The sequence below is a fragment of the Sinocyclocheilus rhinocerous genome, unplaced genomic scaffold, assembly GCF_001515625.1.
Source record: "Sinocyclocheilus rhinocerous isolate Xijiao unplaced genomic scaffold, SAMN03320098_v1.1 scaffold315, whole genome shotgun sequence".
Lineage (NCBI taxonomy): Eukaryota > Metazoa > Chordata > Actinopteri > Cypriniformes > Cyprinidae > Sinocyclocheilus > Sinocyclocheilus rhinocerous.
The window spans coordinates 904,622-922,319 of NW_015630423.1; the positions used below are offsets into that span (position 1 = coordinate 904,622).

Below are 17,698 nucleotides of genomic sequence, written 5' to 3' on the forward strand. Positions count from 1 at the left end.
AATTTTATGAAGCGACGAGAATACTTTTTGTATGCAAAGAAAACAAAATTAATGACTTTATTCAACTATTTGTCTCCTCCTGGCACCATAGCGCCATTTTGTAGAGTATCCACTGAACGTAAACTGCGTATACTGTTCTACTTGTCTGTAGAACAACAGATGGCGACCAATTCTCGATTTCAGACATTTGAATCAGGCCCTCATACGACGGCCGTTCAGAATGTTGACTTTGAAGCAGATCCTCGCACAAATATGCCCCGAGGACTGATTTCTGTCTGTGGATCTGAAAGACGCTTACTTTCACATCCAAATAGCTCCCCTGTCACAGACCGTTCTTGAGATTCACGTTCGAGGGAGTGGCCTATCAATATGCAGTCCTTCCATTGGACTGTCTCTGTCCCCGCGCACTTTTATGAAGTGCATAGACCTCTGAGGCAACGTTGAGAACGTGAGTTGGCTGCTCACAGAGAGCTGTTACTCAGCCACTTAGAGTGCCTCGGGTTGGTTATCAACCCGCATGGGTCGAGTTGGGTTCTAAACGCAATCCAACGAGGTTGCTTGCTTCAGTTCGCACGCAGGCCACCTCGTTTCAGAGGTGTTATGCAAACTTCTGTTTCGGACAACAAAGCGTTCGTTCTCCGACAAGAAGTGCAGACATTGCTTGCAAAAGGCGCAGTGGAAATAGTGCCCCCAGCGAACAGCGAGTCAGGCTGTTTCAGCCACTACTTCCTCATTCCAAAGAGAGACGGCGGGCTCAGAGCCATCTTGGTTCTGAGACATCTGAACTGCTCGCTTATGTGCCGGCCATTCAAGATGTTAACTATCAAACAGATTATCGCGCACAATTCCCCCGAGGACTAGTTTTTGACAATGGATCTGAAAGATGCCTTCTTTCACATCCACACAGCCCCCCGTCACAGACCGTTCTTGAGATTCGCGTTCGAGGGAGTGGCCTATCAAAATGCAGTCCTTCCATTTGGACTGTCTCTCGCCCCGCGCACTTTTACGAAGTGCATAGATGTGGCTCTTTCCCCTCTGAGGCAGATGGGAATCCGCGTTTTGAACTACCTCGATGATTGGCTTGTTCTAGCCAGATCAGAACGGGAGTTGGCTGCTCACAGAGAGCTGTTACTCAGCCACTTAGAGTGCCTCGGGTTGGTTATCAACCCGCACAAGAGTCACCTGTTGCCAGACAGCGTGCCGTCTTTCTGGGGACAATCTTAGACTCAGTCCGAATGTGGGCATGGATTACGCCGGAGCAATCCCTGACCATTCAGCGATTAGCGGCATCACTCAAACCAGGGATGAGGCGTCCCCTGAAGGTTTTTCAGAGGTTACTCGGCCTTATGGTGGCCGCTGCCTCTGTAATTCCTCTGGGCCTGCTTCACATGCGGCCCCTCCAGTTTGGCTCAAAGCCCGTGTTCCACCCCACGCTTGGCGCGGCTTTCTGTCAGGATAGACCACCGCTGTATCAAGGCCGTGGCCCCCTGGACGTCCTCTCGCCTGTTTCAAACAGGAATGAGGTTAGGGCTGATCTCCAAGAGGAAGGTAGTCACAACGGATGCTTCCAACTCAGGTTGGTGCGCCCTGTTGGAGGGCAATCCGGTATTCGGCTCCTGGTCAGTCCCGGAGCGGCGTCCGCACATCAACTGCCTAGAGATGCTGGTGGTTTTCTTAGCCCTGAAAACCTTCCTACCGACCTTGAAGGGGCACCACGTCTTAGTCCAGTCAGACAGCATGACGGTAGTGGCCTACATCAATCACCAAGGCGGTCTTAGGTCATGCACTCTATACAGGATGGCTCGTCGCCTCCTCCTTTTGGCACGGAGATAACTCCTCTAATTACGGGCGGTTCACGTGACGGGCAGATTGAACCATGATGCAGACATGCTGTCCAGAGGCAAGGTAGCCCCGGGCGGATGGGTGCTACATCCTCAAATGGTTAAAAAAATCTGGTCAGTCTTCGGCAAGGCAGAGGTCGACCTCTTCGCCTCAGAAGACAACTCTCACTGCCCAACATATTTCTCGATACAGCGAGATGCTCTGGCCCACGACTGGCCCAGTGCTCGCCTATACGCATTTCCCCCGATCGCCCTGATTCCTCAGGTCATCAGGCGGGTCAGGGAGACCAAGTGCTCTCTCCTCCTAGTGGCCCCACTCTGGAGGAACCAGGCCTGGTTCCCAGAGCTAGTGCAGCTCTCAGCAGCAGCCCCGTGGCCCATTCCGCTGAGGAGGAACCTTCTCTCACAGGCGAAAGGCATGATTTGGCATCCCCGGCCGGAGCTGTGGAGCCTTCATGTATGGTGCCCCGACGGGAGCTTAATCAGCACCCAGCGAGAGTAAGCAATACCATTTTGGAGGCAAGAGCGCCGTCTACAAAACGGCTTTACAGCCTAAAATGGTCGGTCTTCCTTAACTGGTGTTCTGCACGAAGTTTGGACCCGATATCATGTGACGTGTCCCACGTGCTAACCTTTTTGAAAGAGCTGCTGGATAAGGGGCGCGCCCCCTCCACGCTCAAAGTATATGTGGCAGCTATCGCAGCGAACCATTCTCTCGAAGCTGGCCAATCGATCGGCAGAAACAACCTGATCGTTAAGTTCTTGAAGGGTGCATGGAGGATGAATCCTCCTCGCCCTCAGACTGTGCCGTCTTGGGACTTGTCTATAGTCCTGCGGGCCCTAAGAGGGCTCCCCTTCGAGCCGCTCATTTTGGCCGATTTGCAGCCCTTATCGCTTAAAATGGCCAACCTCCTTGCCTTGGTGTTGGTTAAGCGAGTGGGTGACTTGCAAGCGCTGTCAATCAGCGCCTCATGTCTTGAGTTTGGGCCTAATGACTGTAAAGTCGTTCTAAAACCAAGACATGTTATGTTCCTAAAGTGCTCTCAACTCCGTTCAGAGCTCAGGTGATCTCCCTATTGGTGCTCCCCGTTACAGATGGTGAGCAGGGTCTGAACATGCTCTGTCCAGTAAGGGCTCTGAGAGTATGCCTAGAGCGCTCTAGCCTGTCTAGGCAGTCTGAGCAGCTTTTCGTTTGCTTTGGAGGCCGCCATAAAGGACCGCCACGTTCCCCATACACAACGCGAAGTGAACATTCGAAAGGGAACGCTCTGGTTACTGACGTAGCCTCGGTTCCCTGAGATAAGGGAACGAGCGTTGTGTCACTTGTCGTGCTATAAGCAGCACGCGAATCGATGACTGTTGCTTCAGTCGAATGATCTGATGAAATGGCGCTGCGAGCCGACTTATATACACGTCGGCTCCGCCCTTTCTGGCGGGCTAAAGCGCCATTGGTTTGTGCAGCTACACAAACGTGAACAAATCAGGCTTCAGTACAGAGTAAAACAGGAGTTTTCCCCATACACAACACTCGTTCCCTTATCTCAGGGAACCAAGGTTACGTCAGCGGGCGATATTTTGAAAAATGTTGAAAAAAAAAATCTTCAAAATATCTTATTTTGTGTTCAGCAGAAGAAGGAAACTCATACAGGTTTAGAACAGCTTGAGGATGAGTAAATGATGACAGAATTTTCATTTTTGGGTGAAATATACTTAAGGCTGGAATACACTACACAACTTTTAAAATCTGAACAGATTTTAAAACACTGGGCATTATACACTTACAGACTAAAAAGCTACAGAGGAAAACTGGCCGTCATACATTAAACGACTGAGGATCGTACTGGACTTTAAAGTCGTTCTCATCACAATAAACTTATGCAGAAACTTGGGCCTTGTTGCTAGGAGATGCGTGACAAATGAAAAAAGTATGCGTTTTCAAATCGTCTCAAAACATCAAATGTTTGTTATCATCAGACTAGATGGAATCATAGTCTGAAGCTAAAATATCTAAATCTGTGACCATCATACATTATGTGATTTTCAATTAAATCTGTCAACTCAAATCTGCAGACTGGTTCTAAATTTCAGCAACTAGCATCAACTTCTCCAGACTGTAAATCAGGGAAAAAATCGTATATAGTGTATTCCAGCCTTTAGAGAACATACAGAAAATAAAAGTTACAGAAAATCATTTATTATGAGTGTGCGGTGTTTAACAAGTGTGTTCTCTACAGGTTGTGTGATTGTGACATCACAGATGAAGGTTGTGCTGCTCTGGCTTCAGCTCTGAGATCAGACTCCTCACAACTGAGAGAACTAAACCTGTCTGAAATTAAACTAGGAGATTCAGGAGTAAAGCAGTTATCTGCTGGACTGGAGAATCTGCACTGTAAACTGGAAATACTGTGGTAAGAACATCTCTCTATATACCTTTGTTCTCAACAATAAATGTCATTAATGTAAGCTTTTAAAATAAATGTTATAAATGTCATAATCATTAACAATTACCACACTACATCTGAGCACAAAATGACTCTTCATTTATCTCCATCACATCTTGTGATTTCCTACTCCTGTTTTTAAATCCCAATAACCAAGCTTTTGGCTTTTTAAATAATACTCCTTTAGGGTCTTATTTTTGTACTTGCTCTGGAATCAAAATTAATATGTTTGATCCTTCACTAGAACAGTTGTTCATACTGTAATTAACCATCTAAAATAATGACAGTCCTTCCTCTGTAGATCTTTCATGTTAAACTTCTAATGTGAATTGAAATATTTTGATGGACAGATGTTGAAAACATAGTGACGAATGTGTAATTGTTCTCAGGTTAAGGAATTGTGGTGTCACAGATAAAGGTTGTGCTGCTCTGGCTTCAGCTTTAAGTTTAAACCCATCTCACCTGAGAAAACTGGACCTGTCTATGAATGAACTAGGCAATTCAGGTGTGAACCTGCTGTCTGCTGGACTGGAGAATCCTCACTGTAAACTGCAAACACTGACGTAAGATCATAGGACTCACACATAACAATGTAAACTAGGGGTACCAAACTCCTGAGTTTTACTCCAACCCAGCTTAACATCGTGATGTCTGTCAGCCAACTTGGCGCACTGTTCACTAAAACATTTCTGCTTGAACACAGCTCAGTATATTAACGTAGTTGTATACAGCGCGTTTTATATGGATGGTTGAAGTTTGTGAGGATCAGTGGTGTTTATGTACATATGGCCATCAGACGCAACACTGACACTATTGCATGTTCTGACAGAGGAACTATTCACTGATGACATCGAGCCGCCTTCATATCGTGAAGTTTCCACACATTTTTTTTTATCAATCTTTGCAAATCACCTTTCCTAATAATATGCTAGTTAGCCAGTTCCATAGCTAAATGCGTCTAACGTTTACAGTCTAAAGCAGTGGTTCCCAAACCTGGTCCTGGAGGCACCCCAACACTGCATATTTTGCATGTCTCCTTTCTCTGACACACCAGTTTCAGGTCTTGGAGCAGGGCTGTCCAAACTCGGTCCTGGAGGGCCGGTGTCCTGCAGAGTTTAGCTCCAACCCTATTTAAACACCCCATAACCAGCTAATCAAGCTCTTACTAGGCATAGAAACTTCCAGTCAGGTGTGTTGAGGCAAGTTGGAGCTAAACTCTGCAGGACACCGGCCCTCCAGGACCGAGTTTGGACAGCCCTGTCTTGGAGTCTCTACTAATGAGCTGATGACCTGAATCAGGTGTGTTTGATTAAGGAGACATGCAAAACGTGCAGTGTTGGGGTGCCTCCAGGACCAGGGTTGGGAACCACTGGTCTAAAGAACTGCTCATCACCCCACGGAACGGAAGAGAGGGTCGGGGTGAGCAGAGCTCATAAGCATTTAAAGGGACATGGACCGAAACGGGTCGCTGTGAACAGAGCCGCTTTGACAAGGTAAAAAGGGTGTTGTTTTACACTACCATTGCGAATTTTTAACCAAAGTATGTTATAGAATTTTCATTAAGACCCTAAAGAATCATATAAACTTGTGGAAAATGGGCATCCAATGACCCCTTTAAGTTTGGGCCACAAAAGCGTCCATGCACAGAAATGTTTGTTTATGTTTTTGCTGTTGAAACCATCTATAAGAACAAAACAAGTGACTGATTTGCACTTTAAATGTGTTCTTCCTTTCTAATAATGGAATCACTGCTAAAGTGATCTATGATGATCTATGTCTTTGTTCTCTAATCTCTATAGATTGAGTGGCTGTGGCATCGCAAAACAAGGTTGTGAATTTTTGGCTTCTGCTTTAAAATCAAATCCCTCACACCTAAGAGATCTGCATCTGTCTGATAATAAACTAGGAAACTCAGGAGTGGAGCAGCTATCTGCTGCTTTGAAGAATCCTCACTGTAAACTGCAGAAACTGAAGTAAGGCCATATACTGCATGACTTTTGTACATAAAACACAAAATATATACAAATAAATGTAAACATCCAAAGTATATTTTAAGTATTTAGCTGCTGTGTGTTCAGGTGAGTGAGCTGTAAGTGTTTAAACACATCAGCTACTACTCAGTAACTTGATACTGATAGTCATACTAAACTACACACTAAACTACACACTTTCACATCACAGTCAACATTTAAATCTCATGACTTTAAACAGACTCAACCTCAACACAGTAAGAACTATGACAAATGAAGGCAATGTTGTGCAAACACACACAAACACAAATCACAACTCCATACATATTTGTACAGTTTAAATAAAGGTAAACTCACCTATGTAATGAATGTTATCAATGCTGCATGACAATACAGATATACATTTTTTTTTAAATATATTTAATATATTATTGAAATATTATTAATTATACTGCTTGAATGAGTCTTAAGATTGTACCATAGATTGTGCTTGTGACATTTTAGACTTCAGTTCAATGATCCATCAAATATGGGTTTGATAGGTGATGAGTTAGTTTTTTTCTCTTTTACGGTTGACCTCTGTGTTCTGATGAGAGAGTCATAAGTGTGCCGTTGTTTTCTACAGGTTGTCTAATTGTGGTGTCACAAATAAAGGTTTAGCTGCTCTGACGTCAGCTCTGGCATCAAACCCATCACACCTGAGAAATCTTAATCTGGCTGAGAATAAACTACAAAATTCAGGAGTGGAACTGCTCTCTGATGTACTGGAGAATCCTCACTGTAAACTGGAGATACTGTGGTAAGATCATCAATTCATTAGCAGATGAAGCTTGATGCCACATACTTAATGTATGTGAGTCACAATATCTTCTCGTCTCTGCAAGCCTGTTCAGTGCTTTTTGTTCTTGCACATCAACACCAAAATTTGACTATTTTATATCAATGTTTGGGTAGACTTTAAAAAATTGCTGACCTGACTGTTGATTGGACAGTGGGCTTTCAATAATAAACTCTGTATGAGTGAATAGTGTTATTCTTCTCTACAGGTTGAGGAGGTGTAATGTAACAGATGCAGGCTGTGATGATCTGGCTTCAGCTCTGATATCAAACCCTTCACACTTAAGACAGCTAAATCTGTCTTGGAATAAACTAGGAAATGCTGGAGTGAAGCTGCTCTCTGATGTACTGGAAAATCCTCAATGTAAACTTGAGTTACTGTGGTAAGATCATCTCTCTTTATCACCTTTCTCCTAAGTAAAACATTGTTTAACTGTTTAACTCAGTCTATACTTATAGTGCTGTTAAAGACAATGGATTTAACTTGTTGCCGATAAAAAAAAAAATCTAATTTGATTTTCTTTTATATTAGTACATAGAGTCCAGTCAATATTCACACTAGGTCCACAAAACAATAAATGAGAGAGAGAAAAAAAAGAGTATATTGTATTAATACATTAAAGGAATAGTTCACCCAAAATTCAGTCATTAATTATTCACCCTCATGTCGTTTCAAACCGGTAAGACCTTCGTTCATCTTCGGAACATGAATTAAGATATTTTTTATTAAATCTGAGAGCTCTCTGACCCTCCATAGACAGCAAGGGTACTACAACGTTCAAGGTCCAGAAAGGTACCAAGAATATTGACAAAATAGTCCATGTGACATCAGTAGTTCAACTGTAATTTTACGAATCTACAAGGATACTTTTTGTGTGCAAAGAAAACAAAAATAACTTTATTTAACAATTCTTCTCCTGCACTTCACAGCGTATGCGCGTGCTTTCCTCTGAACGTAAACATGACGCAGCGCATGCATGTTCTAGGTCAGCAGCACCACGTGCATGCGTTGTTTACATGCAGATCAAAGTATGCACATGCGTCGTGATACTCTCCTTCACACCTATAGGACATTGCAAGCCAACCATAGCATAAGCCAGGGCTATAGCATCCACTATCCAGCGAGTGAGAGCTCTCTGACCCTCCATAGACAGCAAGGGTACTACCACGTTCAAGGTCCAGAAAGGTACCAAGAATATTGACAAAATAGTCCATGTGACATCAGTAGTTCAACTGTAATTTTACGAATCTACAAGGATACTTTTTGTGTGCAAAGAAAACAAAAATAACTTTATTTAACAATTCTTCTCCTGCACTTCACAGCGTATGCGCGTGCTTTCCTCTGAACGTAAACATGACGCAGCGCATGCATGTTCTAGGTCAGCAGCACCACGTGCATGCGTTGTTTACATGCAGATCAAAGTATGCACATGCGTCGTGATACTCTCCTTCACACCTATAGGACATTGCAAGCCAACCATAGCATAAGCCAGGGCTATAGCATCCACTATCCAGCGAGAAATAACCTGGGCTCTGAACGGAGTTGAGAGCACCTTAGGTACGTAACTGCTTTGTGGTTGGAGAACGACTTTAAAGTCGTTAGGTCCAAACTCAAGACAAGAAGTGCTGACAGAGAGCAATTGCAAGTCACCTACTCTTTTGACCAATGCCAAGGCCAAAAGCAGAGCAGTTTTGAGTGACATGGGCCACAGATCAGCCATTTGAAATGGCTCAAACGGAGGGCCCTTAAGGGCTGTTAGGACTATAGACAAGTACCATGTCCGCACAGTTCTAGGGCGAGGCGGGTTCAGTCTCCAAGCTCCCCTAAGAAACTTAGCGACCAGGTTGCATCTGCCAATTGACCGGACAGCCACGAGAGAATGATTCGCTGTGATGGCTGCCACGTAAACTTTGGGTGTGGAATGGGTAAAGCCCTTGTCCAACAACTCCTGAAGAAAGGTACACAGGAATACGGATCCAGGCTTCGTGGTGAACACCAGTCACAGAAGACAGACCATTTAAGGGTGAAAAGGTGTCTTATAGACGGTGCTCTAGCCTCTAGAATGGTATTAGTAACTCTTGCGGGAAGCTGGCTAGACTATGTTGAGGGGCCAAACATGAAGACTCCACAGCTATGGCTGGGGGTGCCAAATCTTGCCCCTAGCTTGCGAGAAAAGGTCTCTCCTCAGCGGCATTGGCCACAGGGTTGCAGACAGCAGCTGAATCAGTTCTGGGAACCAAGTCAGGTTTTTCCATAGAGGGGCCACCAGAAGGAGAGAGCATTTCATTTCATGCCTTGTCGAAAACAAGTCCAGGACATGAATCGCACTTAATGAGAGGCGTTTGCTCTGTACCCAAAGCAGGAGATGTTGAGTCATCCTGTAAAGGGGACGTGACCTTGAGGCCGCCTTGGTGATTGATATAAGCTACCACTGTCATTGTTCGAACGGACCAGGATGTGATGTCCCTTTAAGGCTGGCAGGAATGTTTTCAGGGCCAGACAGACTGCCATTATCTCGAGGCAGTTGATACGCAGGAGTTGCTCGTGGATCGACCAGGAGCCAAATGGCGGGTTGCCATCGTACAGAGCGCCCCAGGCCGAGTCAAGTCATAGCCACAGCCATATCACCCTGCAGCCCAAGACTGGTTGCCCATTGAAACTAAGCAGGGTTGAGCCTGGTCAGTACCTGGATGGGAGACCTCCTGGGAAAACTAGGTTGCTGCTGGAAGAGGTGTTAGTGAGACCAGCAGGGGGTGCTCACCCTGTGGTCTGCGTGGGTCCTAAAGCCCCAGTGTAGTGACGGGGATACTATACTGACAAAAAAGCACCGTCTTTCGGATGAGACGTTAAACCGAGGCCCTGACTCTCTGTGGCATCCTGTAGCTATTATTAGAAGTGTACTTGCTGAATTAATAAGTAGTGTTTCATTAGTGTCAACAAACAAAAAAGTATGGCATTTATTAGAGGATAATAATAAATTATTATAGGAGGAGCGCTATAATAATTGAATGAATGAATGATGGTGATTGAGGAGAGAGAGAGACCCCCATGATTGTAAAGCGCTTTGGGTGTACAACAATACACAATAAAAAAGCGCTATATAAATGCATCATTCATTCATTCAGTATTGGAAGGGTCGCATGAGCAGCAGGCCAGGGGAATCACTGAGGTGGCGGCCGACATGAGGCCGAGCAAACTCTGAAACACCCTGAGGGGATGCGCAGTCCCCAACTTGAATGACGCTGCCACTCACTGAATATTCAGGAAGTGTTCCGGCGTAATCCAGGCTCGCATTTGAACTGAGTCTATAATTGTTCCCAGAAAGGACACTCGCTGTCTGAGAAACTCGCTGTAAACTCTTAGCTGAATTGATTCTCAACCCAAGACGCTTCAGGTGGTTGAGCAACAACGACCTGTGAGTAGGGATATGCCGGTATCAAATTTTCATGTTGCGATTAATTGCTAATGCTTTTATTACGGTATACGGCTGTAAGTTGCCGTTCTGTTCTGGCTAGCACCAGCCAGTCGTCAAAGTAATTCAAGATGCGGATTCCCATCTGTCTCAAAGGGGAAAGAGCCGTGTCCATGCACTTCGTTAAAGTGCGAGGAGCCAGAGACAGTCCGAACGGTAGGACTGTGTATTGATAGGCCACTCCCTCGAATGTGAATCTCAAGAACAGTCTGTGACGGGGGCTTTGTATGTGAAAGTATGCGTCTTCAGACCCGTCCTTGGGACATATTTCCATGAGTATCTGTTTCAGAGTTAACATTCTGAACGGCTGTCACATGAGAGAGCGATTCAGATGTCTGAGATCGAGAGTTGGTCTGAGCCCGCCATCTTTCTTGGAAATGAGGAAGTATCGCTGTAAAACCCTGACTTGCTGTTCGCTAAAGGGACCATTTCTATGGCACCTTTTGCAAGCAATGTTTGCACTTCGGACTGAAGAACATGTGCTTCGTTGTCCCATACCGAAGTGTGCACAACACCTCTGAAACGAGGTGGCCTGCAATCAAACTGGAGGAAGTAACCTCATTGTATGACTTTTAAGACCCAGCTTGACATGCGGGGAATGGCTTTACAAGCCAAGAGCCGGGTGGCAAGTGGTTCCATTTTTATTAATGCCAGTTCGCCGTGCTGAGATGGGGAGCTGACATTTGTGATTGCAGGGAGAGGAGAAATGCTTTTTTGAGTATGTGGGTCCGCTATCACAGCAATAATTTGCTGGGGCACACGCTGAGCTTGCAGGCCGTGCACGGCTGAAAAACCTCCACCGCTCAGAGATATTCAAAAAGGTGGGGAATGACTTCAAGCTTTCTTTTAGGGGGTTCCAGCCTTGGCAAGAACTAGCCCTCTCCTCTTCCTCTCTGCACTCAGATCAGGATGGCTTCTGTGGGTCAGGGTCCAGGGTTACTCGAGGGCAGAGACCTTGGCGCTTCGGGAAGGGAAACTTTGCCATCGGGGTGCGCTGTTGAAGCCCAGGCTCCGGCTTTAGCAGGGGCTGAGGCGGCGCCTACTTTGCAGCCTGCTTGGTGGATGATGTCTTGGGGTGATTTGCAACAGCCTCTGAGAAAGAAATCAAGCTGTTCACAGCCAATGAGGGGTGTTGATCCTCCCGTGTGAAGCACACCGGCGAAACGAGAACGAAGTGCACAGGGTGCTGAGGGCGCCTTCATTAAGGAAAGCGATCCGCGAGCGAAGACAGGAGAGAATCATATTTTCGCAATGAGAACATGAAGTCTCAGTGAGCGCAGTCTCTGTGTGGGCGCCACCCCGACAGGTGACGCACTCACTGTGCCCATCTGGATCGTCTGAGAGTTCCTTGGATTTTCTTAGGAAATTTGCTAATATTTACTCTATGGGAATAGCCGGATGGCCGCAGGAGAAGGCTGGATCTCTTCTGCTGCTGGGACTCCTTCTATGGCGGAGAGCAGGAAAGCCTCTTCCTTCTTAGCCTTCTTGATTGCAGAGTCAGCGAAGAGATGTTTTCATCGCTGAAGGATAAGATTCTGATGAGATGGCGCTGTGGGCCGACTTATATAGCAGTTGGCTCCTCCCGTTCTGGCGGGCTCAAGCACCATTGGTTTGTGCAGCTACACAAACATTAACAAATCAGGCTTCAGTATCCCCATAACCGTCAAGCGGGAAAAATAAGGTGGATATAAACCATAATTTCCGTCCAACTGTCAGCACACTTGTGATGTAAGCTTGTTGTGAAACTTCTCTAGGTGATTCATTAGCTACATTCTATAACAACCCACATTTCCAGCACACATAGCATCTGGTTAAACGTGTTTGCAGGCCATTGACTGCATTACTGAAGTCATTTTTTACGCACTGATTACACAGTATCATTGTGCAAACTACAAAGTGTGTAATCATCTTCCCTACAGGCTGATTAATTGTGGTGTCACAGATGAAGGTTGTGCTGCTTTGGCTTCAGCTCTGAGATCAAACCCTTCACACCTGAGAGAACTGGATCTGTCTTATAATAAACTAGGAGACTCAGTGAAGCTGCTTTCTGCTCTAAAGGATGATCCATATTATAAACTGGACAGACTAAACAGTTAGTGTGAGTATATTTCATACAATTACTATATACAATATTTACACCCACACACACACACACACACACACACAATAATAATATTCTAACTCTTACTGTATCAAAGTGACAAAGGAACAGTTGTTTACAGCTGTTTACTGTCTAATACTCCATACAGTATGTTACTGTGTCTTATACTGTATGACTCTCAGTATTCAGATGTCAGTCCATTTTTTTTTTCAGGATCAGCTGATGGTGACTAAAGAGCTGCTACAGAGATGTCACAGTAACAATCAAGAGAGAATGAAAGCACAGTCATCTCGTTGTGGGACTGTTCTTTTGGTTTACATCATCAGATTTCCACAATCTAATACATTTGCTGAAACAGTGAAATGAGATGTAATTATTTTACTATGTGTTTTAGACTTTTAAAACGTTTAGGAGAAGGTAAAAATTTAAGAGAAGGTGAAAGAAATTTAGAGTTTCACCTTAGAGAAATTAAAGAGCTGGTTACATTCGAGATAAGAATTTCTTGCTGGTATCACCAGCAGTATGGAGGACGAAACCTGCAAAAACAATAAATAAATACACAAATAAATAAATAAATATGTGAATAAATAAATAAATGTCTGTATAAATACACAAATTCTTAAAATTTAAATACATATAGAAATAATTAAACGTGATTAAAGTAGGCAAATCAATTAAATAAATTGGTGGACAAATGGAAAATGTTTAAGGAAATGCTAAACTCTTTTATTATTATTATTTATTTTCCTTTGATCACTCATTTATTTCTGAATGTAGTTCCACATTTATTTTTCCTCTGCGCAACATGCTAATGAGAGGGTGTCAACCATGGACTTGGTCGGGGTCATGTCATAGCTGGGGGCGCGGCTTTCCCGCTGACAGGAAATGCATAGTGTTAATCCAGTATGGCCTACCTAAAGTCACTTTTTCCGTTTAACAGAGCAAGATACATAAAAAACTGACAGAGGGCAACAAAGATAATGCAAATGATTTCACCAAACATTTATGTCTGTAAAACATTTTAGTTTTTATTTACAGTGCATAAAAAGATTACCCCATACTCATTCATGTACTGGTTTATTACCTTTCTCCCCTAACAGTTTATTAGGGATCTGTCTAACAGAATCTATTCCTAAAAATAAAATTTTGCCTTTGCTTTTTTTAATAATGATTTTTATTAGCATATGTGTTTAGTCCCTCAGTTTTTTGACATTTATGGGAACATAGAAATATAGAAATTAACTAGCATGGTTGTAAAAGTGTAATGTCCCTTAGCCATGGATAGACACAATCCATTCAGTGAGTACTTTGTAAACTGTTAACTCAAAATGAACTGTGATGTAACTGATAGTTTTGAACACTGATATAACCGATTTTAAATAAAAATGTTCAATGACCAATTATGTGAGCTGTTATCCACATTAATTTTTATACACTACCAGTCAAAAGTTTTTGAACAGTAAGACAGTAACATTTGTAAAATATATTCAAATAGAAAGCAGTTATTTTAAAAAGTAAAAAATATTTCACAATTGTACTGCTTTTGCTGTACAAATAAATGCAGGCTTTTATTATTTTAAATCTATACTCTTACTGTAAAAATTCACCTTTGAGCCTGTTTTATTTCTCCTAAGGACTTTGAGGAGACACCAATTTTTTAACAAATGACAGGTTGAAGCTGCTCCTAAGCTCACTAAATAGTATCTATATATAGAGCAGAAGACAATCAAGAGCAAATACCAAAGTACTATTTTAATTTTGGATGATGTTTAACACGCACAACTTATATAATTATAATATATTAGTTAGAACTAATATATTATAATTCAATAAACAACAAATGTTTGGTAATACCAATGCTTGGTAAGTAGTTGCCTATTTCTGGTAGCAGTACTGCCCCCTACTGGACACAAGACCAAAATAAATGCAGATTCTAATACTATGGATGCACTGGCACAAAAACTACATAAATACATACATTCATTCAATCATTAATTTATAATAAATAAATTAACATCAACTACTGATGACAACACAGTCCAGCTGCCATTACAGGCCGTGCCCCTCGCAAATCAGCACTTACTGTTACAGTAGAATGAGTAATGGCCTGGTTATACAGTAGTTGATCCATCTACAAGAGTGTGAAGGTGGTTGAATAAGAGTGAAATTGGCGTTCACATATGACGCATTTTATTTAATTAAAAATGTTTTTAAAACTGTTTTTAATGTCTAGGAATTATCCAATTAATAGATAGACGTTTGTTTGTTTTTTGTAAAATATACTTGTGAATGCTCTGTGAATTAGTCTTTCATGTTTGACTACTTACAGTCTTAAGAATTACACACACTCAAAAAACTAAATTAATAAATAAACAAAAAAAAAAGGCACAAAAGCTGTAACTGAGGTGGTGCCCTCTAAAAAGGTAAACTTTGTACCTTATCTATCAGGAAAAAAAAAAAGTTCAGATCATCTGGATTATAATACAGATAATTTATATTTTTCATCTAGAAATACAGTAAAATACTTCCATTATAGCACATATTTATAGCACGATTTTTTATTTAAAAACGCATTTAAAAAATCCGACACATACAAAGAATTGCTCCACATTGATTAAAAAATGGTCCAATGTTCAATCAATAGAGATCAATAAAAGTACAGTACACTTATAGTATTATTATAAAAATTCATCCTGGAGCAACATGGAAGTTAACATCATAACAACAGAACAGGTTTGGAAGTTCCATATTCAGTGTTTCGATAATCTTTTGAGACTCGGATTGTGACAAATGTAAACCTCCATATTTCTAAACAGTAGGCTACATCTATCTAGTCTAAAATATTATTATTATTATTATTAATAATAATAATAATAATAATAATGCAAACAAATCTGTTTTACTCTACTGTTTCACTTTATTTTGATGGTGCCTTTAACATTCTGTTGACTCTAAGTAGCATTGCACCTACATATCTACTAACTAGAGTGTTAGTAGAGTATTAGTAGATTGGTTGGGTTAGGGTTAAGTTCACATGTACTTGCAAAATTACTTTTAGTCAGTAGAATGTCTGTTGGGACAACATCACAAAGAGTTAGCAGATATTATTCAGACAGTCTACTAGTATTTTAATGAGTTAGTTGACATATAGGTGGAAAGTTACTTATTGTCAACCGAATGCTCAAAAGGGACCATCAAAATAAAGCGTAACCAAAAATGACGACAGAAACCTGTGTTGTGCAGCTGAGAAACATTTAAGAGTAAAATGATGGTGTTTTACAAGCAAAGGAAAAAGAATATACCTTCATATGGCTAATGTAATATACACCGTGTCAGCTCAATGCTGACATTTTTCTTTTTGTGTTTTTAGTGCTGATTTCAAATATCCACTCTGGACAAACTGAAGGTGAATGAATTTCATCACATATTCACATATGAGTGATTCTACACTGTTACAAACTAGCTGTAAAAAGAGTGTTATGATTTTAAATTATTATAAATACACCTTAAGTTATTCTGTGTTGTAACTAGAGGAAGAAATTCCAGTGAACCAATAGCAGTGACGATACACAGCGAATATATTTCCTCACATAATGAACTGCTCTGAGAAATTAGTGAAAATGTTTCATAAGACACTAACTAAGTGACTGTAACAGCTATAGAGAACAACTACAGTCTAGCCTGATATAGCATGCGTGTTTTGCAATAAACTGTATATACAGTAAAACCGTTTTATTATTTTATTATTCACATTATTTTTTATTGTGAATTGTTGTCATTGTACAGAAAAACCAAAACCCACAGTGACCATTAAACCTGCTCAACATGTGTTCAGACGAGAGAAAGTCACTCTCAGATGTGACATATATGGTGAAGGAGTCACTAGCTGGCAGTACTACTGGTATCAAGAAGGTTCAACCAGGGTTTTCAGTGAACTACAGGAACACACATTCTGGTCTGTTACTGAGTCTGACGCAGGTAAATACTCCTGTGAAGGATCAGAGACAGAAGGATCACGCTGGTCACAAATGAGTGATAAAGTTACACTGACAGTATCAGGTGAGTGTGATCATCACTTCATATTCACATAAACACATGTTTAATGTGTTATTAATAAGTGATTTCTCAATATCAGCTCCCAGAGCAGTTTTCTTAAGTGGCCGAGGACTAAGTTTGTGTTGCCCTTTTTATAACTTTGAATCTTTGGCTAAAAACAGGATTCTTATCCTGATCTCAAAATGAAGATGATTTCAGTTTTTGAAGTCTTGATAATCAGACATTGTAAAATATATTGTCATCTGTTTTTGTATCTCTTTTTCTTTCTTTTTTTTTTTTTAAACGAAATTGGCTCATATGATTGTCAAACAAGGTTTCAATTTTTTTTTGTTTGATTGTTCATCTAATACCAAATGATACCCTATGAAAATAGTTGTGATGTTTCTCTGCAACACATCTCTGTTTAAATAAGCTGTTTAGGCATGGTCTTGTATTTGGTAACAGCTCCACATAGTGGTCAGAAATGAGACCATTTTTTTTCCATTGTTGACCTCTTTGCCATTTAGGATTTTATTTTAAACTGCTGTATCTGCACAAGACTCTGGTAAATGATGTGTGTCTTTGGCTGCTGCTATAGATGTAGGTGGTGTGGCACAGTAGTTCAAGCTCTGGGCTGTTTACCTAAAGGTTGTGGGTTTGAACCCTGTCTAAGGTGGTTTTTGCACCTTTGTGTCCTTGAATTTTTTGTTGTACATGTGATAAGAGATGGTAAACAGCAGGCCTTGTGGTTTGTTCACGTGCCGCTGAAGTGAGAAGGCTACATATCAAAAGTGGTGCACAGATATCAAACATCAATCCATCGTCCAGCTGAGACTGTCGCACATTGTTCACAGCAACTGCAGGGCCACAGTCTGACAAATCATCAGCAGCTAAACAGTGGTGATCAGGGCAATGTGTCACAGCGCCCAGCCGGGTCCCCATGCTAACTGCACGCCAACGACACATGAAATGGAGCAAAAAAGCGGGTTTGCCCTTCATC

The 17,698-nt window shown here is 42.0% G+C and overlaps 1 protein-coding gene across 1 annotated transcript in view; it reads left to right on the forward strand.

The window, feature by feature from the left end:
- The window catches only part of LOC107740385 (NACHT, LRR and PYD domains-containing protein 12-like), a 19,439-nt gene extending 6,780 nt beyond the window's left edge, over positions 1-12,659 (forward strand). The window contains exons 7-12 of the mRNA XM_016552812.1: positions 4,076-4,249; positions 4,672-4,845; positions 6,082-6,255; positions 6,878-7,051; positions 7,299-7,472; positions 12,482-12,659. Coding sequence (XP_016408298.1) covers positions 4,076-4,249; positions 4,672-4,845; positions 6,082-6,255; positions 6,878-7,051; positions 7,299-7,472; positions 12,482-12,659 — 1,048 coding nt within the window. The remainder of the gene's footprint in view (positions 1-4,075; positions 4,250-4,671; positions 4,846-6,081; positions 6,256-6,877; positions 7,052-7,298; positions 7,473-12,481) is intronic.
- The last annotated feature ends 5,039 nt before the right edge of the window (positions 12,660-17,698 follow it).